The sequence below is a fragment of the Ananas comosus genome, linkage group 22 (genome assembly GCF_001540865.1).
Source record: "Ananas comosus cultivar F153 linkage group 22, ASM154086v1, whole genome shotgun sequence".
NCBI classification, from domain to species: domain Eukaryota; kingdom Viridiplantae; phylum Streptophyta; class Magnoliopsida; order Poales; family Bromeliaceae; genus Ananas; species Ananas comosus.
Window position 1 is genome coordinate 7,218,366 of NC_033642.1, and position 22,443 is coordinate 7,240,808.

Sequence of the window (22,443 nt, forward strand, 5' to 3'; positions counted from 1 at the left end):
TGAAACAATGCACGCAACGCTCCAAATTGCACCTTAAATAACGAAAAAAACAAAATAAAATTTAAAAATCAAGCTTTAGCTACGGCCGTCTTAAAAAATAAAACATAAAACAAAAATAATTAAAAACAAAAAAATCTTTTAATAATTCTAAGAAGGCCTTTTTTTACGTATCAGTTTTCAATATCTTTTAATATCACATATAAGTCACTAGAAACTTGCTATTTACATAACAATCCCTTTTAGATCATAATGAGTAGTGGCATTGGACCGCCTCAATCTCCTCCATGAGATTTTTTTTTTTTATTAACACGCTTAAAAAATATTATAATTATTAAAATAGTCTTTCAAAATATTTATTTATAAAATTAATTTTATATTGTAAAATATTTACTAATTTCTAAAAATGGTAAACCATTCACCACTTAAATCTAATTTCACAAATTAAAATTTTTAATGCCTCTTTTTATAATTGAAAAAACTCTCTAGGATTATTTTATAATTCGACGATGGAGATCATCTTCGCGGTGATCGATCACATTAGTGTGCAAAAATTGTATGCGTTGGCCAACACCATAAGTTGAGGAGTTGTAATTTTTACCTTGCAATTTAGCTAGAGAGGAGAAATACTGAAATAATGATGAGGTCTCTGTACCCTTTTAGCCCACAACAAAAGGGCCCAAAGATGACAAATTATATAACAGAAACTAAACAAGGGTACACTTCAGTGTTTGAAAAGAAGCATCAGAAACTCTAAAACATAGTTTGTGAAATGATTACGCAGCACTGATAAATAAAACCATCAGTGAATTAAAACCAACCAATCATCACTCATAAACCTCATACTTCGTATATTAATTAGAGAAGATCCCTTGCACAAAATCCAAGCAAGATATAATCGAAGAATTATAGAGAAAACAACTTATATCTTAACAACATTCGTCGATACCGAGTGCCAACAAACCTGTGCCACTTTCCACTTTTCAAAAATATTACGTCGACGGACAAATGTCGCCATCCAATTGAAATGAATGTGCAGCATAATTTAACGAAGACAACGTTGCGACGACAAGCAAATGATTAGTAGCTGCGGCCCCAATATGTCCACTTCTTTGCGGGCTTTCCCGAGGCAAAGCAGAGAGTACCTACATCAATTGAAGAATACCTACAATCAGTGTAATCTTATAAAGGAAAGAGATTATATAGCGGGAAAGAAAGGTGATGTGCATAGAACTACAGAAAGTAACCATAATGAATTATTAGCAGCTTTCGTAAAGTATATTTCATTACAGAGAAATTACTGCCTGAAACAAAGCCTATCCGCACATCTCATGCGCTGCATCCTAAACCCTTACCATAGGCCTCAAAATCAGAATTTAATTTACTGGGCACTTATTTCTTATAGTGTCGAACAATATTCTATTTTATACCATTGTTTTTGGAATTACTTGACGCCTAGGAATAGGTTTCCAAAACTTGTGATACACAAACTCATTTAAATATTGTTGATCACATCTATCGACTAGGTTTTATTTTAAGACGTCGATGATCAAATACTGAGCATTCTGCAGGGAACAAAAAGGAATAACTCCAAACAATACCTTCAGCAAGTCTTGGCTGGTCAAATGGGGTACACAGCGTCTTAGCAGCTCCAAGTTCTCCTTTCGTTCGAGCTTTCACATCTTTCTCGACTTCCTGGACAACATAAATGGGTAATATCCTTGAGCATATAACAAAAAACTGACGACCTGACATGAACCCTTGGATTCAATAACTGATATTACACAGAAAAAAACAATCACTACTCTTTAAAATAAAGCTTAGAAGATTATGTGGACAGCAGGTTTTAATAATCAAATATGCCACAGATTGAGAAGGCTACAGGCAACAAGATATAAGTTAGGCCAACTGCATACAATATGACGAGTATTTGTTCCAGAAAAGGAGTGTAAAAAAGTGGCAAACAATGCTAGGTCTGAAACACATTGTAATTGGAAAAATAGGCACAAAAGTTACTTCAGTGAGAACCGAAGAGCTAATTTGGATAAGGATTACCAGATAGAATACTTTCTTCCTTTCAGTCTGCAACCACAGCCCATAATGCATTTCATTTTCTATTTTCTGCCGATACATTTTATTATAGTTTTCACTTTCTCATTCCTGGTCGTTAGACTGGATAGCTGGTTGATCCATAGTAGCAAAAGCATTACATCACAAAATCATGCAAATACATTTGGATTGGAATACAAGACCAATAATTCATGCAAACAGATCCAATCAAGAGTGCTCATACCTAAGGCAGAGAAGAAGACATATATGCCATTCGACGCATTTGATCATGTATAACGTATGGGTAATTGTATTAAATCAATAGAAAAACAGATGTTTCACATCACTCTTGGAGCAGACGATAATAAGAGTGTGGTTCAGATGTCACGTGACTTCATTTCGTACTACAACAAATCAACAATAGAGAATTTGCGGAACCAAAAGCAAGCAACAAAGTTCTTATAATTCTGAATGATAAGGCAAGACAATAACAACAAGGCTTTATACCTCTTCATCACACCAAGGAGCCAGGATCATGTTTTTGTCATTGAGTGCTGCAATGAATTCGTCCCACGTATTGACCACCTTGATGCATGCATCTCTTTTCTCTTTTGCTGCATTAAACAAGCTCTCTTGGATGCTTCCTAATAGTTCCTTTACCTTCTCAACCAAGTCATTCACGGGAACATCGATTTTTGCACCATTGTCACGCCTAACAACACGAACCTGAAGAGAAAGAAGGAAAAGTAAGATTTTCAAGTTCAAATGTATACTCTGATGCTCATAAACAAATGAATTTTCTATTGTTTCTATTGTTCAGAATACTAATCCATGGAATTTCCAAAGATATCAAGCAAGACTACTAAATCCACAATAAGCTTCTTATATGTACTTAATGAAACAGCCATACTTTGACACTTCTTTCAGCTAATACTACTATACAACTTCAACTATAGAATGATAAGAATCACTTGCTGCCATTTCAACTGCAACTGAATATAAATTATATATTAGGCAGCTATATTAACAGTCAGATGCCATCAAATGAGAACCAAGGCAATTCAAATAAATAATTAAACAAGGAGGACAAAAAAATTGTACAGAGGTTCACAGCATCGGTCCAAATGGATGATGGAAAACTGAAGTCGTGTATGATTTAAGTACTTGCAAGTTGTAACAATAAAAGTATAGATGAAATAATTAAACAAAGAATTTAAGATGAAATTACTCTTACTGGGGCAAAGATTTAATATAAACAAATATTTAATAATGAAATCACAACCAATCATATCATTAACCCTAATCAGCTAGCAATAGCATGATTTTTTTCTCAAAAAAAAAAAACAATAGCATGATTTTCCATGCATCAACTGTCGCACTACCAAATAAGTTATGTATATGCTGATAGCAGGTGCTGACGTGCAAAACATGCTGGCAATTAAAAGGGGTGCAAACAAGTGTAAAAAAAACATACTGGGGTTACTGGGTTAGCAATAAGATATTTGTATCCACACTAATTCTTAGACTCTAGTTTATTACCTGATTTTTTTCTAAATCCTTTGGCCCGATTTCGATTCTCAATGGGACACCTTTCATTTCCCAGTGGGAATACTTCCAACCAGGCGAATAGTTTTCCCTCGTGTCCAGTTCGGCACTGAAACCTGCATTAGACAATGTTTGAACTGTTGTCTCGCAGGCTGCTTTGATTGCCGTTACATCTGCATCTTTGTATGGAACAGGAATCACAATAACTTGAATAGATGCCACTCTAGGTGGCAGAACCAAGCCTTTATCATCTCCATGAACCATTACCATCACCCCTAACTGCAGGAAAAGCTTGAATATTAGTTATAGCATAATGTTCCATATATTCTAAAACTTCAGCAAAGGACTGTGCCAATAAATACCCTTCAAAATTATTTTAACAGTTGTGTCCATCTCATCTTTGTTGCAAAACCAAAAAAAGTGAGCTTTCTCATTCTATATGGCAAATTCGGTAAACATTCTGATAATCTCAAATGAATAATATTAGTTCTATGAGTTTTAATCAGAAACAATAAAGGCCAGAGACCTATTTCCAAACAACTAATAGTTCAAGGCTTTCTGTACACTTTTTCCTCTAAAAGAGCTATTCGAAAATTGATGACTGCTAAAGAAAAAAAAAATTCAACATAATTTCTCCACTAGTTTCAGTTATATTGTTAACTTATGCAGTGCAGTATAGTACATACTTGTGTATTATTCATCTCTTTATCTCAGAAGTTACACCCTTTATCAAGTAGAACATATAACATGTATGCATAGCAACTAAAGACAAATTTTTCACAGTGGTGACAGTGGAACCAATATATACCGTGCGAGTGCTGTAGGCCCACGAATTCTGCCAGACCATAGCCTTTTCACCCTTATCATTCTCAAAATTTATTTGGAACATCTTTGCGAAATTTTGACCAAGACAATGCGAGGTGGCGCCTTGTATTCCTCGACCAGTATTTGGGATGAATGCCTGGCAAGAAAAAACTGTCAAGCAAAAGATGAAAAGAAAGGGCATGTCTTCATCTATTCCATTCACAAAATCATATTTCTTCCAATATTTCATTACCTCGACGCTAGTAGTATAAAGACCACCAGCAAACTTTTCTAGTTCACTTTTCTGTCCCTTAATAACAGGAATTGCAAGAAATTCTTCATATATTCTTCGATATAGTTCCAATATTTGAAGAACCTGGAAATATTTGAAATGTAGTATAAACAAAACAATACAAAAAAAGGAGAAAAAAAGAACACATCTTCCATACAGTGGCAACTATGCGAGTTGCTTAAACAATAAAGCATACTGAAGGCTGCTAGAAAATCTCCAGCAGTGATAACTACATCACATATCGAGGTTTGAATGTATATGTGAATAACAGCTACTTAAAGAGAAAATCAGTAATTTCTAAATATCAATTTCTTATTTCTTCTCAGAATTTACCACACAAAAATGCAGAACTTGCTTTCTCCTACACCCATCATTAAATTCGGTAATAAACAGGTCATTTCATTTCAGGTTTAGATTCACCAAGTATTATCAAAATAGGAATGATATAGGAGAAGGATCAAAATACCTCTTCATCTGCTTCAGCTTTGGTTGCAAAAGCTGTATGGCCTTCTTGCCAAAGAAACTCCCGACTCCTATAATTGCAAATTAATGTAGGTAACGGCTGATCATTCCAAATTAATCATCTATAATTTGATATAATTGTAAATTTGCAGCCAAAAGTCAGATAATATTTCTTCAAATGCATGTATCCACTTCTCTGTGCATTCAGAAGATGTACACCCTAGTTGGATGGTCTTCTTGCAATAAATTAATTTTCGTAGTACTTAAAAGAATATGAGAGTAAAGGTAATACAGTACAGTCTTATAATCTGCCCACATAGGACTAAATTTTAAATTAAAACTTTTAGTGACCAATTAAACTAACTGACATATTTGAATATGCTCACCAAAATATAAATTATCAACATATAAACAAAACATTCATCGTGTATACAAAAAATGATAATAAACTTTCTTGACCAGCACAACATTATGAAAATATCATTATGAATTTAAGAATTGTATGTAGTCAATATATGTAAAACGATAGCAAACAGAAAAGGCATTTCTCTACCCCAAAAATGTTCTAAGGATGAGAGAAGGGGGGTTGGAAAATACCGAATAAATGGAGTAGGATGGCTAAACTCCCATCTAACAACGTTGCACCATTGGTTAACCTTCAAAGGCAAGTCACGATGGCCTCTTATCCATTTAGAAAAATATGGGTACATGACAGTCTCACTTGTTGGACGGATTGCAATAGGAACTTCTAAATCAGTCTGCCCGGACTTGGTGACCCAAGCGACCTGCAATATACACCAGATATATTGCAAAGCACTATGACCATTACTTTGCATCCCCAAACTCAAAAGAAGAAAATAGTTGTTAAAGAGAGAAGTATAAAAAAATGTAAGATGAAAACCCTAGTGTGGCAGAGCATGGATTAAGCGCAGTAAATAATTAAACATCATAATTGTTCTTTCTTACGAATTCACAGCCTTGTGTGCAATTGATATGCAACATAGTAGGATCTTAATAGAAAGAAGAAGGGTAATTATGGTCAAAGATGTAACATTCTCTCTTCTTGCCGCTCGAACAATTGTTTCCAGCTTCAAATAATGGAAATCGAGTTTACAATTCATCCAACCAATTTAGACAAAGCATATGATGAAGCATAGCCGATATTAGATCATGTATGCATACCCCAAGTCCAAAATAGTATGAAATCCTCATTTCATGCATGGAGAGGATAAGAATTACAGGATATTTATCAGCAAAGAAGATCGATAACCATAGTGACTATATACTAAAGAAAGTATTTAATTATACTGAAGTTAGTAGATTCCTGAAAAGGGCATATATATTAATGAAACTAAGGACATGTCATAGTATAAAAAGAAAAATGCCCTCTCAAGTGCTCAGCAAAAAAAAAAAAAAAAAAAAAAAAAAAAACCACACCTCAGGAGCGAAACCCTCTATATGATCCTTCTCCTTCTGTAGAACATTTTCAGTCACAAAAAGAGGAAAATATGCATTCTTTATATTCATTTTTTTAATCTGAGCATCAAAAAATACCTGCACAGATAAGGAATTAGTCAAGCACCAATATAACTGATATTCTTGATTATATAATAAGAAAAAAGAAATTAAGAATAAAGGTCAAAAAATCTATAAAACTAAACTAGAAGAGCATCGACAAACACACAGCTGAAATTTCTGTTCGGGCTTGTACATAGGAGAGGTATCCAGCAAATAAGAAATTTATCAACCAAAAGGCATAATTAACTATAGTTGTTTAAGAAGATCATCAGTAGAAATTTTACTGAGAAACAGCACCATGTTCTTATTTGAAGAAACATGATCAGTTTAGATTGCACCTAAAGAAACCAAGAGCTTCATAATCGCAAAACAATTTAAAAAGACGGAAGTTATTGTCAATATGCATAACAAAGTTTGGTCCTTCACTCTTTAGGTCCTATAGAAGCGTAAGCTACCAACAAACTACACATGTTCAGATATTAAATTTGGCAAAATAAAAAAGAACAATAGTAAGAAATGGAAGGAAAGAAATTGCATAGGATAATTAAGGGGGGAAAAAGCAGGAATTAGAACTATGGAAAGCGGACTTTAAGAGGCAAAATTAACATAACTAACTTGTAATGTTTCCCAGATTGCCATTGTCCATGGCCTCAGGATATAGCAACCAGAGATGTCATAGTACTCAATCATTTCGCTGCTAACAACAACCTGAAAAAGCAAACCATCTTATTACGGATGTACCTTTAAACAAAAATATGCATGAAAATGAATCAAAGCGATAAAGGAAAAGCAAACAATTTCCCCCTCCAGCATACCTCTGAATACCACTCTCCAAAATTCTCATCCTTCTTGTAGGTCAAACCAAGCTTCGTTTCTTTTTTCACTTCCTTCTTTTTTGCTGATAGCATTCATTCCTTGTCAGCTTTGAATGTCAAGAAACCATTTGAAAGCAAGCTAAGTGATTTGAACATACCATTCGATGCCTTAGCATTATTCGTCGCCATAGCTACAGCCAAGAATCCCTAGAGTTATAACAACAAATTATTATATGTATGATAGTTTACACCATGAACTGACACACAAACTATCAATAAATATTAATAAAAGAATTATCGGCGTAACAATTTATTGTGTAAACTATCTAAGCAATATACTCATGATTAAGCAAAGGTAAAAACAAATAAAACTTAGCTAAATTATGGACCATTTTGATTTAGTTATTTAACCTTTCAAATTGAATTTACTACTCAACCTTTCAATTTATTTGATTTGAGTCAGTCAACAACACTTTTACTTCAAAAATTTAAGCTAATTACTTTAATAAATTTATAGTTGTGAGAATTGCATGAAATATACTAATTAAACTTGTAAAGATAGACGACGCATTCAAATTTTGAAGTCAAAGTATCGTTGACTAAATCAAATCACACAAATTAAAATATTAAGTAGTAAAATCAAAATTTTGAAAGGTTGAGCAGCAAAATCAAAATGGCTCATAGATCAATACAATTATGCTGGTGACAGATAAATAATACAATTAGTGATTCAAACTCGAAAAGCCACAGAAATCAGAGGATACGGCATTCAAGTCATTCTACATAATCAATTTACTATTAAAAATGGCAAAATCTCAAACAACAGATCCAAAATCATTCTAATTGGGGAAAAAGCAAAATATGCATATAATGTAAACTGAGAAACTGATTCTAAATATCAAAAATGCTATGATGGAGCCGCCACCTCATATTGCCCCTCTCGAGTTACACTAACAATTAGGGTTTACACTGGAAAAAAAAATAAAAAATCATATTAAATACCTCTAATACGAGATCGGATTCGCACAAACGAACACGATTACCTCGCGAGAAATCAGAGGTCGCGCTCTCCCCCGACGTCGCCGATTCGCGCGGATTGGGGCTCAGGTTCTAGGATCGATTAGGGTTTAGAGACTCCCCTTCTTGTGATGGGGGTAGAGAGAGAGAGCGCGCGCGCGAAGGCGAAGAAGAAGAAGAAGAAGGGCGCCGCCGCTGCGTGCATAGCACGGTACGGGTCACTGAGGTCTAGGGTTTTATCACTTTGAAATCGTTAAAATTTAAAAACTTGCAATGAGACCCTCGAGTATAGGCTAATTCTGAACGAGACCCCTCGATTGTTTCATAATTTTTTTTATTTATTAATACACTAATGAATTGGAACCAAAGGTTTCGTACCGCACCACGTGGCGTGAGAGCGAGAAGGAATTCTACACTGTCACATTTGCACTACATCATCAATAACAAATCAATCACATTTCTTCTTTTCAAACAAAAGTACAATAAAAATATTTTTTTACAATCATGATGGGACATATTTTTAAAAGAATTAATTTGATTGGCTTGTTACGCCATGTCACTATTATACCCGTTGCATTCTAGAATTTTTCGAGAGCGAGGGGGCGGGGTCGCAGCCTCGCAGGGCGGGTGGCGCGGGGGCGGGCTCCCCCGAGCGGGAGGGGCGCGTGCGCGGGCGCGGCGCGGCGCGTGTGCGGCGCGGCGCAGGCGCGGGTGNTAATTTTTTATTATAAAAATTTAAAATATATAATTATTTATGCCTAATTTTTAAATATTTTAGATTGTATGTATTAAATATAAACTTTAATTTTAGAATCATTTAGATATAAATAATACAATAAAAAATAAAAAAAATAATATAATTAAGTCAATTTTTTATTTTAATAAATTTAATTATGAAAATTATGTAAAATATACTAACTAAATATATAAAGTTAAACAATACATTCAAATTTTGAAGTTAAAGTACCATCGATTAACTCAAATCTAACATATAGAAAAATTGAATAATAAAAATAAAAGTTTTGGAAGTAGATAATTGAATCAAAATGATTCATAATTCAGAAAATTTTTATATATTTTTACTATCAAACTTCAATGCAATATTTATAATCCCATGAGTGATTAATTTTACATTTAAAATTTTTTGAAATATTTAAAATTTAATTGGTTGAGTTTTAATTTTAACAAGTGATTAATTTTACATTTAAAATTTTTTGAAATATTTAAAATTTAATTGGTTGAGTTTTAATTTTAACAAGTGATTAATTTTACATTTAAAATTTTTTGAAATATTTAAAATTTAATTGGTTGAGTTTTAATTTTAACAAGTGATTAATTTTACATTTAAAATTTTTTGAAATATTTAAAATTTAATTGGTTGAGTTTTATTTTTAACAATTAGGGTTTTTAAAATTCATGTAATTTTCTTATATAAAATTACTAATTTTAACAAATGATCAATGCTCAACTCTGACTTTGTTTAAAATAAAAATAAAATATAAAAAAAGCTAAATTACAGAAAACCCTTCTGTAATAATCCGCTTTTTCACTTTTCCCTCCTGACATTTAAAAACCTACACTTTGCTCCTCTGTAAAATGAAAAATGTTCACAGGGGGTTACGGTGTGTAAAATAACCATTTTGTCCCTCGCCATTGTCGTCTTCTTTCCCATCTTTCTCAGCCGCCCCTTCGTTCGGCAGCGATTCCCACCTCAATCGGCTGCGATTTCTCTCCATTTCTTTCTCCACCTGCTCCCCTTCTCCTCATGCACCCTCGCCGCCCTCGATTTCGGCGACAATAGGAGAAAACCGAGGTGGACGACAGTAGGAGAAGGGCAAAGAAGGCGAAGGCGAGGCGGCGGAGGACGGCGAAGGGGATGTGGGTGAGGGCGAGGCAGTGGAGGACGGCGAGGCGGCTAGGCGGCGAGGCGGCGGCGAGGTGGCGAGCCGGAGGGAGTCGAAGTAACAGGGAGATGGCGGAGGGGTATTTTCGGCATAAAAATATATTTTTTAACGGAACCCTGACGGAACCCTAATGGTAGGGGGTGAAGTGCACATTTTTTATTTTACAGTGGGGCAAAGTGTAGGTTTTTAAATGTTAGGGAGGAAAAGTGAAAAAGCGAGTTATTACAAGGAGGTTTTCTGTAATTTAGCCTATAAAAAAATGAATAAATTGCGCTTTTGGTCCTCAAATATTAAGATGCATGAAATTTGACTCCTTGAACTTTTATGCATTACAATTTTTTACTCAAACTATAAAGTATATGACATAATTTTTTAATTTTTCCTGCTAAATTATTAGCTACAAAGGGATTTTTTTTTTAGTGAATGTGTCATATGCTACTATAAATATAATTTATTATTCTTATAATTTTTTAATTCTTTTTTATCTTTCTTATACTTTTATTCTTATACTTAAATGTAATGTCAACTGTTTTTTTTTAATTTTTTCTATTTTTGTTCTTTTTAATTCTATCACTTTTTTTTTGCACTATTTTTCTTTAAACAGCTTAGACTTGAATAAAGTATTAAATTAGTTCTGTACTGATACAGATTTTTTTTATTTCCTTACAATTTTTTAAAATTTTATTAAATTATTTATGGTAAAATTTATAATACAAAATTTAAAAAATACCGGACGCATCGCAGGGTTACCATCCTAGTAAGTAAAAAAGTGAAAATAGAGATAAATGAGTTGTGCACTTGTGCTTGTATAAGTTGAATTTATAATTAAAATTTAAGACAAAAGCATAACTCAAGCACTCATCCCACTTTCTTCACCTCGGAACTAACTTCTCCGTCATATGTTCTTGTTGCTAACGCTGTACGAGTGAGAGGAATACCATGAATTTGATCTGCTCTTCGTTACAGTTACTAAGTGTTTTACCGAAGATAAAAACGAAGGTGGCAGAGGAGAAAGGCAATGATCGCTAGTTGAAAATGCTTCCAAAGTATATCTGCGGTGAGCGTGTCCGACAATGACGAGATAGTGGCAATAGTAAGAGGGAAAATTTTGGCCGACGGTGCAATAATATTTTACTATTTATTAAAAAGTTACATTATTCAAATATATATTATACTATTTAATAAAAAAATTATATTATTTTATAATTTAATATATACATTAAATAACATACTTTTCTTACTAAATAGTACAATATATGTTTGAAAAGTGTAATTTTTTAGTACGTAGTGCAAAATTGAGTCATCGACCAGATTTTTCTTCTTTAATATTGTTACCGCCTCATCGCCATGCTCATGAGCGCAGTTCTGAACCTGCTTCAGAAGCATTTTCGATCAGCAATCAGTGCCTTCTTCCCTGCCACCTTCGACTCCATGTTCGGCGATACTCCAAGCAATGCTATCCTCATCTTTACTGCAGCATCATCATCGGAGAACGTCGAAAACAATCATGACCACACCCATGTCTTGAGTGAGTTAAACTTCATCATCGCCCTTCCCCTCGTGCGCAAGGTAGGGAAGGAGCAGACGGCGATGTGGGGCAGTGGATGACTACTGAGAGGAAGCAAAAGAAGAAAGAGAGCAAGAAAAGAGAGAGAATAGAGATACCTTAGTCATTTAAAAAAAATTGGGCTGACTCTGGAAAAAAAAAAGACCTATGTTTGCAAAAAAATATAATTAGTTGATTTTTTTATACAAAAAGGTCTTTTTATTTCTTATAATTCAGTAAATTTTTATCAGCCAAATTAATTTTTTATCCTGATTTTATTAAACTTATTAGTTTGATTATATTTTACCAAATAAAATAAAAGAATTAATTATCAAGTTATAGCCCATAAACCAAAAAAAAAAATGAAATAAAAAAAAATGAAAGCAACTTTTTGACCTCTCAATTTAAAACTACTCATTAGGATTCAAAACCTAATTAGTTCGTACTCTTTCTTTCCGGAAAACTCTTTTGACAATCGAAGGCTTCGAAGGGCAATTTCGTAAATATATGAAGCGCAATTTCGTAAATATATGAAGGGCAATTTCGTAAATATACTCGTTCCGTTGTAATTCTTCGTTCACACCGCCACTCCAGCAAAATCGCTCCGCTTTGACAATCTCTTGAACGGCCGATGCGAGTCCTCGCCCCTGAGTTGTTAGAATCAACGGGCCGGATCATCTCTCGAGCTGTTCAATAATAAAAAAGAAATTATCATTTTTTTCCCCGCAAATGGAAAAATTAAAAAACGAAAGGAAAAAAGAATAAATAATAAACGCATATCCGCGCGGTTGAAATAGAAAAGGCGAGAGAGAGTACGAGCGCGAGAGATCGAAAGGGACGAGGGTTTAGGTTTTGTTGTATATATGCTCCCACCTACGCGGCTCCGATCCCTTCTCTTCTACTCTCGATCCATTGTGAGGAGCTTCCCCTAGGAGTGGGGTTTTGAGGCGATCGGAGGCGTCTCCGGTGACCGGAAATGGCGGAGGAGGAGCGGAGAGCCGCGGCGGCGGCGGTGGCGGCGGCCGAGGAGGAGAAGAAGGAGGAGGTGGTGTACAAGACGAAGGTCATCCAGTTCCTCGGGCGATCGACCCCAATCGTGCTCCAAAACGATAACGGTCCGTGCCCTCTCCTCGCGATCTGTAAGTCCCCTCCCCTTTCCCCATTTTGATCCGATTTGGATGCGTAGATCGTGTTTGATCCCCTTTTTTCTTGCTTTTGGGGATCGGCGATCGGAATTTGGCTTGGTTTGACCTAATTTGGAGGTGTTTTGTGATGATTTCTCGACTCGTTAATCATAGGTAATGTTCTTCTTCTGAGGAATATTCTCAATCTGAGCTTGGATGCGTCGGAGGTCTCGCTGCAGAAGCTTCTATCTCTCGTGGCCGAGAGATTGATTGATTCTAATAGCAATATTCAGGTTTTTGATCAATGATCAATTAGGGGACGATAGGTTTATAATTGTATCAGGTTTGGTTTTTTTTTTATATGTTCTTGGTTTTCTTTCAGGATAAGGATGTTGGATATGTTAATAATCAGCAGCAGAATATAGCAGATGCAATTGATCTTTTGCCGCGTCTTGCTACCGGAATTGATGTGAATGTCCATTTCAGGAAGTAAGTCCTGATAAGAATTGTTTGTGGTTCCATTGTACATATTGGTTTTTTCCCCCTATTCGTGTGCCTCTTGTGTAGAGTAATGCTGTCTAAACTATATTTCCCGGAATTGTGTAGGATCAATGATTTTGAGTTTACGCGGGAATGCACCATATTTGACCTTCTAGACATTCCCCTGTACCATGGGTGGATAGTTGATCCGCAGGTACATTTATATCCTTCTATGGCTTGTCGTGTTCTGGAATAGTTGTTTTGTTGGTCTTTTTACCAAATCATTTAAGGGCCTATTCGCCTGGCTTGAGCCTTTGCAAAGGTGATGTTTGAGTAGAATGTTAGCAGAAGCACTAACAGCATTCTTCCATTAAACCACTGCCCCCCGAGAAAAAAAAACTTCCCGTCCCATTGTGATAGAAGCATAAGCTTGTAATTGGAGTTTTTACATTTGAGGAGGATCCCCTCTTGGCTTTTACTATTGAGTGCTACTTTGCACAGTAAAGTAGCTGTTTCAACCCATCACTACGAATTGATGTTCCTTTTTTCCTTCAGAAAACAAGCAACTCACGGCATGGTAACTGAACTTTATTGTCTATCGACGCATTTGTTGTTAACTTTGTCATCTAATTTTACTCCAACATCAAGCTTTTTGTCGTGCAATGATAATATCAAACTTACATGATAGCAACCTTGTGCTGCCTTCATTTTCATCCTCATCACGAAGCTCTCCTTCTATGCTGTACATTAGTTTTATGATTCGATGCTTTTAATCTGCAGTCGGTGTTCTCATTTGTGATGCATGCATGTTTCTATATTCTGGGTTTCTTTGTTTTTGTGTTGTTACTGGTGAATGTTGTTATTTACTCTTCTGTCTATCACCGATATAGTATGGCAACAGCTGTCATGCAAGAAAGAGGAAGAGAACTTTAAGAACAAGCATCATAAGTGTTAAAGTTGAACCTAACATTTACAAGATGAGTTATAAAGTGATCCTCTCACAAGCCCTTCCTATTGGTGTATTGCTCAAAACGCTCGGCATAAAATATCCAAGCCTCATTGAGCTGTTTAAGATGATGTTATATCTGGTAGCAATCCGTCAATCTATGGTCCCTAGAATTTTCAGTTTCCAGATTTCTACATCAAAAATGTGCGAGATCTCGTTGGAATTAGTGCCCCTTTATAATTCTCAAGAAACATTTAACTTTATGCCAAAATAATGAAGTTGCTCTCTTAATTGCTACTTTCTTGAAGTATTTGTTTAGTGCTGAGGGCCTATTTGGCTTGCTAGGCCTTCATCAGAAGTACTATTCCTATAAAAATTTCTAATAGGCTTTTTTCTCAAAGATCACTCCAATAGTTTTCCACTGCAACTAAAGAAGAGGTTCAAATTGGAGTTTCTACCTTAATGGCTCAAAAGCTCATTTTTCTTCCCATCTCTGTCAGAAAAGCTCAACTTTTTCATTTACCAAATGCCTTCTATTTCATGAGCAAAGAAGTCATTCTAAATATTTAAATTGCAAAATATGGAGCAAATTGTATGAATACTTGATAAAACTTGCCTCAATGAATCAAGGATTCAATATCCCTCCTATACTATCCAGCTAGAGATAAAAAATTCCATCTCTTGAATGAAACCGATTTTCATGGACTAATTTCCAGGTACGAGTGAAAAAACCTGATTAAGAAAGTTTGGTTATTATCAGATTTGGTATATTGATCAAAACTGAGGTAGGGACAGTGGGAGGATATGTAAACTACAATGTGAAGATACATTGGTATAATCTGCACAACTCACATACAGAAGCAACTTTCTAAATTCACGAGTTTTTAAACATCTTCTCTCCTGGTTATATCAGTCTTTGGCTAAGCTGAATATGATTTTCTTATCCTTGCTAGTCTAACCATCTATTTGCTTTGTTATATACTTTGGATGTTTGTGCATTCTCTTTGGTGTTCATCATGATATACTGTTCTTGCTCTTCCTTGTTTGACCCTTTTTCTCGTGGCTACTATATGTGATTATCAAGCAAATTTGCATATACTCTGTCTCCCAGGACATTGAAACTGCAGCAGCTATTGGGTCGAAGTCTTACAATACTATTGTCGCTGAGCTTGTTGCCTTTGAGACTGGGAAGGCAGAAGAGAATAAACAGGCAGAAGAAGAAGATATTGTTGATTTTGCTGCTGCAACAACTGCTGCATTAGGTGTTCCTTCACCTTCCCTTGCTAGAGGTAGATCATTTGATGATAATCCACTCTCTGATCCCGCTGAGGAAAAGCGACGCCGGGGTGACTTAGAAGAAGAGGAGGAGCTAATGAGAGCCTTAGATCTATCAAAAGCTGAATGTTCTGATCCAGTTAATGTTTCTGCAACACCTATTCCAAATGATTCAGTTCAAATTCTGGATGAAACTGTACATATTCAGAGCTCTGAAATGGGAAATGGAGATGAAGCGGCAGGACTTTACAAATCAAGTTTTTCTGCACCAAAAGGGGGTAATGAATTTGGCTGCAATATAATGGATAATTCTCGGTTATCCAAGTTGAATGCTGCTAATAACAGTAGCAAGACAGAGTCAGAAGGAATTAAGGAAATTTCAATAGCTAATGATGCTGTAGATGGTCCTGATGAATCTTTCACTACAAATAAGCCTTTGGAAGTGAACTCATCTGTTAAGGAGACATGTACTGAAGATTTCTTGGCTTCTCAAATGCATCACAAGCCAAGTGATAATGTGATTGGTGGTGACTCAACAATTTTGTCTGATCAAGCTGCATCTGATGCACCATGCACTGATAGTAACTACTCAAATGGAAAAGATGAGCCATCAGATGCTTCTGAGGCTGTTACTTCAAGCTTAGAAGGGGGCGAGCCCATATATCAGGGAGAAGAGTTCATTCTTGATTCGAAATTTCCAGCATTTGAAAACCAAGAGCCAATATATGAGGGTGAAATGGTTCTCGCAGAGCAGGTTGAAAAGCCAGAAAAAGATTCTTCTCCTCGCCCAGAAGATGAGGTTGCTCTTCAGCAATGTAAGGGCTTGCATAGATTTGAATTATAAGTCCCCCTTTTTCTCTCTCAATAAGTGTTCCATCTTAGATGTTCATTGTAACTTTGCAGTATTAGTGGAAGTAACATGTAATGCTTCCTTTACAGGGCAACTGATAAAAAGCTTCCTCGAACACAATGCTAGCCAGCTGACCATTTATGGGTATATTTGCATCTTGTTACAGTATGATTACTTTCCCTTTTGGACGAGATACATGTGACAGATAAATATTCTCTCTTTGCAGTTTATTTTGCTTGCAAGAAGGTCTGAAGGAAAGGGAACTGTGCATCTTTTTCCGGAATAATCACTTCAGCACTATGTTTAAGGTACTAGCAACTGCTCATTTTTTTTTTTCTTCTCATCGTTTCTCTTGAGCATGTTTCTTCCTATTGTGGCAGAGAACACAAATAATTACCTCTGCGCTTCTGCTTCTTTCAGCTGTAGCAACATTTAGCGAATGTTTGGCAAACCAAAAACTTTGAAGCTTTTGCTGCAGTGGAAAGCTAAAATGAAATTCTAAGCTTGAAGAGCAAAAGCTTCAATTTGGAGTTTTTGCTTTTGGTGGAGAAACTATTAGACGAATTTTTTTTATACTGCTTCTGCTAGCACTACTCAGACCAGACCACATCAAACAACATTATACCTTACAGCAGGACCAAATAGGTCCCAAATAAACAATGTGTTATGGTTAGGTTTGTCCTACTATTGTTCTAAATCGTTGTACTTTTTCATGTAGTACAATGGGGAACTATACCTCCTAGCTACTGATCAGGGATATATCAACCAACAAGATCTGGTATGGGAAAAGTTGAATGAGGTATGCTGTTCTTGGCTACTGTAAAAACTGTGTGCTCAGGCATAGATGTATGGCGTTGATTAATTTACCTACTTGAGCTAGTGTTCCTGTTCCATCTTTTTGTTCCAATCTTCTTTATCTGACTTTAAATAGCTGGATATAGAAGCTTACTCTAGACCTAATTCATTCTTCTTGATTATTCACTACAAGGTCAATGGAGATACTGTTTTCATGACCGGCAACTTCACAGAATTTAAAGCTGAGCAGAGAGGCACTGACTCATGGAATGAACAACAGGCCATGACCAATACTGCTGTATGTTATCTCACAACTGTTGATTCTGACAAATCATCCACGTTTAAATGTGTAATTAGTAAACATAACATAAATTTTCAACTTCTTGTTTGCAGGATTATCTTGCTGCGCTCGAAAGTTCATCTCCGTCAAGTTCAACTTTTAAGTATATCACTCGAATTCTCTATAACCATATTTTGGTTTGGTTAGCTACTTTTGGTGATTAAATGTATTGTAGGAAACATAGTTTAAATAACTTCTAGGCATGCAGTAGTGATAGATCTTGTGTATTCTTTATTATTTGTGCATCCTCATGCTAATAGCTGTCATGATATATGACGCCCTCACTTGGTTCAAACTCCACTGAAAGAGCGACAAATCTGACTCTCGGTATTCATAAGAAATGGAAAAGTTTTGGTCGCTTCTGGTGCAACTTTGGTGCTGCTTTAATCTCTTCCCTTCAGGTTTCAACCATTCAAGATTATCAGTTTTAATTGGAAACAGGACAGGAGTTGCTATAAGCTGCCTAACTGAGTAGGAAAGTATCAGTCACTCCCTGCATAGCTTGGACTTTGCTTTAATCTGCTTCTTTCAGGTTTAAGTCATGCCAAGACATTGGTTTTAATTAGAAAGATGATAGAACTGGCTACTAATTTAAAGTTTAACTAACCAATGCTTCTTAGTCCTGGGTAGAACTGGTTTAGCTGAAAACGTTAAAAAGCTATGTATTTATGCAAAACATGCTAGCAGTAGTACGGCTGGTTTTGCTCTGTTATCGTCATAATTCCACCTTATATCAATTAAATTGACCTGTTGTAGTGGATTGTGATCTTTTAATGTTTAGCTGACTTGATGAAAGGCCATGTAGGCTACATTGATGGTTAGGTCTTAATTGCCAGTATTGTGCTAGTCAAAGTCTTTTGTATGAAATTTAACTTTAACAGAATTATGTGGAAATAGATAGAAGTTCAATATATTGCTCATTCAACTTCGTGCTACTCACGTTTGACCAGCCTGATAAACCTGACTTCCTTTCCTCCCTTTATAGGAAAGGCTAAACTCAAGGAACTTGCCTGTTTATAAATGGATTAATCAAGGAATTCACCTGTTTGAAGAATTTATTAAATCTACGTTCTTTACCTGTTTCAAACCAGCACATTCTCATTTATGTTAAGATCGTAATATCTTAACAAGTAAAAGAACTTGATTATGTGCTTTTTCTATCTATCCATAGTGGTCTAATTATTGGGTTTATCAGCATAAATATCAATAATAACCGTTTTCTTTTTGCTTTTCTTACCTTGATTACACCTAGTATCAAGGATCATAATAGGTACCAATGGTAGGGCTACAATGTCTGAGTTAAGCTGATTTTAATAGGTTTGAGCCATAATTATTGAACTCAAGATTCTCCTGTTCATCTTTGCTGTCTGTACATTGTCCGGACATGAACATTTCAATTATTTGTATTGTACTTTCTATGGCAGGCACCAAAATATTTGATTATTGGCATGATTAAGGCGTACCTCTTTACTACAATTTCTAGCTGCCATTTTTGGTTGTCTTATGTGCTTGTTTTATGTTATTCTGAGCAGTAGAGAGAGAGACAATGATACAATGCAGTGGTTGCTGTAGATGTTGCTCGCAAAATCATTTGAAATTTTGAATATTAATAAAGATGTACATATTTTTATTTGAACTGCTTGTCTGTTTTACTCTGGCAGTTCTGATTTGCAACTGGCTATAGCGCTTCAGCAACAAGAGTTTGAACAGCAACAGACCCAACAGCCACCTGCACCTGCTCCTGCTCGTCAAAGGCTAGTTGTAGGTCCTCAGGTAAATTGTTTTCTTTCTAGTTATTATCCTGTGGCCTCACAATTTGAATCATCGTAACTGCCTGGGATTTGTCGCTACCAAGTTTTACATTATTTGAGCATTAGAACTTTCGGATAGTGTGACCCATGTTGCACCACTGCAAACCTCTGTCAATTGCACTTGGGTTCAAATGCTGAATATCAAGGGATGTGTGTGTGTATAACTGATTAAGAAAAGTAACCACTCTAGTAGTTTGTTGCAGCCAAGTAGCTTGGGACTCGTTACCTTACGTGCTCATCTCATTTAGGCACCATAATATTATTATCAGTAGCTTGTAACCCTTTAACTGCTGCTTCTTTCAGGAAGTGGTTGCATAAATTGCGGAGAATTTTATGTTTCTCTTTAACTTTTAAGTTCTATAAGTTAACATTTGGAATTCAATTAGAACCCCCCTAAAACCCTCAGACACTCAGTCAAGTGGATTGATTTACATGTTGTGATTATAGGCAAACTGATAGAAGAGGTAATGTTCACCAGGTCAAATATAGGGTTTGTGATTGATTTGGAGACAAATAGATGTCTATGCATCCTTTGACCGATGAGCAAACTTATGAGCAGCTTTTTAGATGCTGGGAACAACTGTTGGCCTATAGATGCAATATTTGCGATAAATAGCGTTGGAATAAAAAGATAGTATCTTCTTAGATATTTGAGGTTGTTAGATTACCGAATCTACTATGGGAGCAATGTGGAAAGGTGGTGAGAAAATATGTGTAGTTCATGCGTCAAGAGGATGATGGCTGATAAATGGTCTCATTAAGAGTTCAAGAATCCAAGCGTCCTTCAATTGATAAAATGAAAAGTAACTCTCTAGTGCTGTATTGTATTGTAGAACAGCCACAGAACTCTCCAGTTTCTTTTTAACATGAATAAATATTATTAATGAATTTTCACTAGGCTGTATTTTGTTAAATTATTATGAGTTCTTGAATGCTCATAAGAAGATCACCAGAAATTACAGACAGCTTATATTGAAAGATTGCAAGAATGTACTGAATTATTTGGTGCCGTGAGATAGCGAGGAACATTTCTGATTTAATAAATAATAATCAATATTAAGATTGTTTTTTTAAAATTTTTTCTGAATATACTGATTTTTTTCGCTGATTTCCAAATTTTTCTGGCTTGTCAATTTTAACAGTAGCTAGTGCAGTTAACTTGTTATACATGAGACACTTAGCCTTGTTTGGCATTGTTGCCATTTTTATGTTTTTTTTTTTTTTAAATATAAATTTTATATGAAAGAGTATAGAAGTGGATGGTCAATTGCTTGTAATCCCTGTATCTAAGGTTAAAATTTTCTTTTAACTTTGATTTTTTCTTAAGTCGTCATTATGACTAATTTGTGTTTAAAAGAACGAAAAACAACAACAACACAACAACAACGAGAAACACCAACAACAACAACAACGACAATGGATTAGAATTAATTCATTCCCTTCTTTTCTTTCCTCGTATATCTAAAGTCTGTATCATATTAAATGCTGTGGTATATCTCAAAATATCATATGATGCGACCTCAGGTCTTTTAGTTAGCACAAGCTAAAAAATGTAATTTTTTTTATGGTCGTGTAGATCAATCAGCATTGGAAAGGTTGCAAATGATTGCAGAGCCTCCATTCTTTTGTATATTATTATATGCCTTGCTTGTTTTACCTAAAGAGTTAAAAACAGTATCAATAATCTGCAGTTCTATTTCTTTCACAGGTACAAAGGAACTCGAGCACTCCGCCAAAAAGCAATTCGAAAGCGAAAGACAAGTGCAGAATGATGTGAAGGGCATAATACACTATAAAAATTTGTGTACACCAGCCAATACTATTACTTCTATAAGTATCAGTTTTGGTGTAAATAATTATCATAAAAAAATTGTTACAATAATAGAGAGCCAAAGTTTTTGTGATCTTACATCAATGCCTTCCCCAAAATTTTGCGCTCTCTTTTTCTGCACACATATATATGCTTGTATACGCAGTCTTTAACCAGGATCAGGAAAATCCTGACAGTTCAAACTTTATCATTTCCGCAAACAGAAAAGAGCTCACGCAGTTCAGAAAGTTGGCGGCAGGAGATCAGACAAAAACATAGCTCTTTCTTAGATTAATGAGCTCTCACAAGCGCTTGTCAACAAATAAGTTCCACATGATGGTCACACTTTACATTGGCAGCAAAAAGAGCCAACAGAAATGGGTACTTCTTTAAGCAGGTCATAAAATCGCCTCTGCTGATCGTTCCGTCGTTGTCCACGTCGAATTTTTTAAATAGTTGACAAATCTGCAGTGAACAATAAGATTTAGCCATAAAACAGAGCAGGATGAACTATGTTATTTAAATGCCAGAAAGTTAGAACTCACAGGATGATCTGTCGAGCTTGACATAGTTGCAAGCAAGATATCACCAAGCTGCTTCAGGATAGATAAATGTAAGCATAATGAAGTTCTGAATCAGACAGTACAATGAATTTGGGTGGTAACTTGCCCGTGTTTTGGAAATTTGGGACGTTTCAGCATCATCACTGATTTGATCAAAAGCTGCTTCACAGGCTCTCCAAAATAATGGTTGCTTCCTGATGTGCGCTGATCCAATCAAGAACTGAAACAACAAATGACAAACTTTTATCTTAAAATCATAAACATATCACATAAGCAAACGTACCATGCATGAGCAACAACATGGGATGCATCTTCATGCCATGCAATTCATCTGAAGCCTTTAGTTGTAAATAGATTATAATGCTCCTATTTGATATAATGAAGCCATTTGCACTGATTATAAGTACCGACTTACTGCTTATTAAGCTGTTTTATAGAAAACGAGATTTGACCTAAACCATAACTAAATATCTGCATCCGCTATGTATTCAGGCCGTGGT

The 22,443-nt window shown here is 35.4% G+C and overlaps 3 protein-coding genes across 3 annotated transcripts in view; 1 reads left to right on the forward strand and 2 right to left on the reverse strand.

Moving 5' to 3' along the window:
- Positions 804 to 8,659, reverse strand: LOC109727341 (proline--tRNA ligase, cytoplasmic; the record flags this gene model as incomplete). The annotated part of the gene is given in 13 exon segments (XM_020257426.1): positions 804 to 1,142; positions 1,599 to 1,692; positions 2,554 to 2,772; positions 3,586 to 3,870; positions 4,400 to 4,552; positions 4,649 to 4,771; positions 5,154 to 5,220; positions 5,747 to 5,934; positions 6,587 to 6,703; positions 7,283 to 7,375; positions 7,483 to 7,565; positions 7,641 to 7,689; positions 8,526 to 8,659. Coding segments are annotated over 12 exon segments (1,518 nt in total). The 3' UTR covers positions 804 to 1,077.
- Positions 12,725 to 21,479, forward strand: LOC109726996 (ubiquitin carboxyl-terminal hydrolase MINDY-1). Its single transcript, XM_020256844.1, has 12 exons — positions 12,725 to 13,088; positions 13,248 to 13,366; positions 13,456 to 13,562; positions 13,680 to 13,767; positions 15,611 to 16,589; positions 16,714 to 16,768; positions 16,851 to 16,932; positions 17,343 to 17,423; positions 17,613 to 17,717; positions 17,813 to 17,862; positions 19,421 to 19,532; positions 21,279 to 21,479. The coding sequence occupies exons 1-12, from the start codon at positions 12,926 to 12,928 to the stop codon at positions 21,345 to 21,347; spliced, it is 2,010 nt and encodes a 669-aa protein (XP_020112433.1). The 5' UTR covers positions 12,725 to 12,925; the 3' UTR covers positions 21,348 to 21,479.
- The window catches only part of LOC109727105 (lysophospholipid acyltransferase LPEAT2), a 28,203-nt gene continuing 27,403 nt past the window's right edge, over positions 21,644 to 22,443 (reverse strand). The window contains exons 13-15 of the mRNA XM_020257004.1: positions 22,050 to 22,163; positions 21,926 to 21,973; positions 21,644 to 21,845 (exon numbers count right to left, since the gene is read on the reverse strand). Coding sequence (XP_020112593.1) covers positions 21,696 to 21,845; positions 21,926 to 21,973; positions 22,050 to 22,163 — 312 coding nt within the window. The 3' untranslated portion in view covers positions 21,644 to 21,695. The remainder of the gene's footprint in view (positions 21,846 to 21,925; positions 21,974 to 22,049; positions 22,164 to 22,443) is intronic.

Coding starts and splice junctions, on each gene's coding strand:
- LOC109726996 (XM_020256844.1), top strand. CDS start 12,926: ATGGCGGAGGAGGAGCGGAGAGCCGCGGCGGCGGCGGTGGCGGCGGCC. Junction 16,933..17,342: donor ACTTCAGCACTATGTTTAAG/GTACTAGCAACT, acceptor TTTTTCATGTAG/TACAATGGGGAACTATACCT. Junction 19,533..21,278: donor GGCTAGTTGTAGGTCCTCAG/GTAAATTGTTTT, acceptor TTTCTTTCACAG/GTACAAAGGAACTCGAGCAC.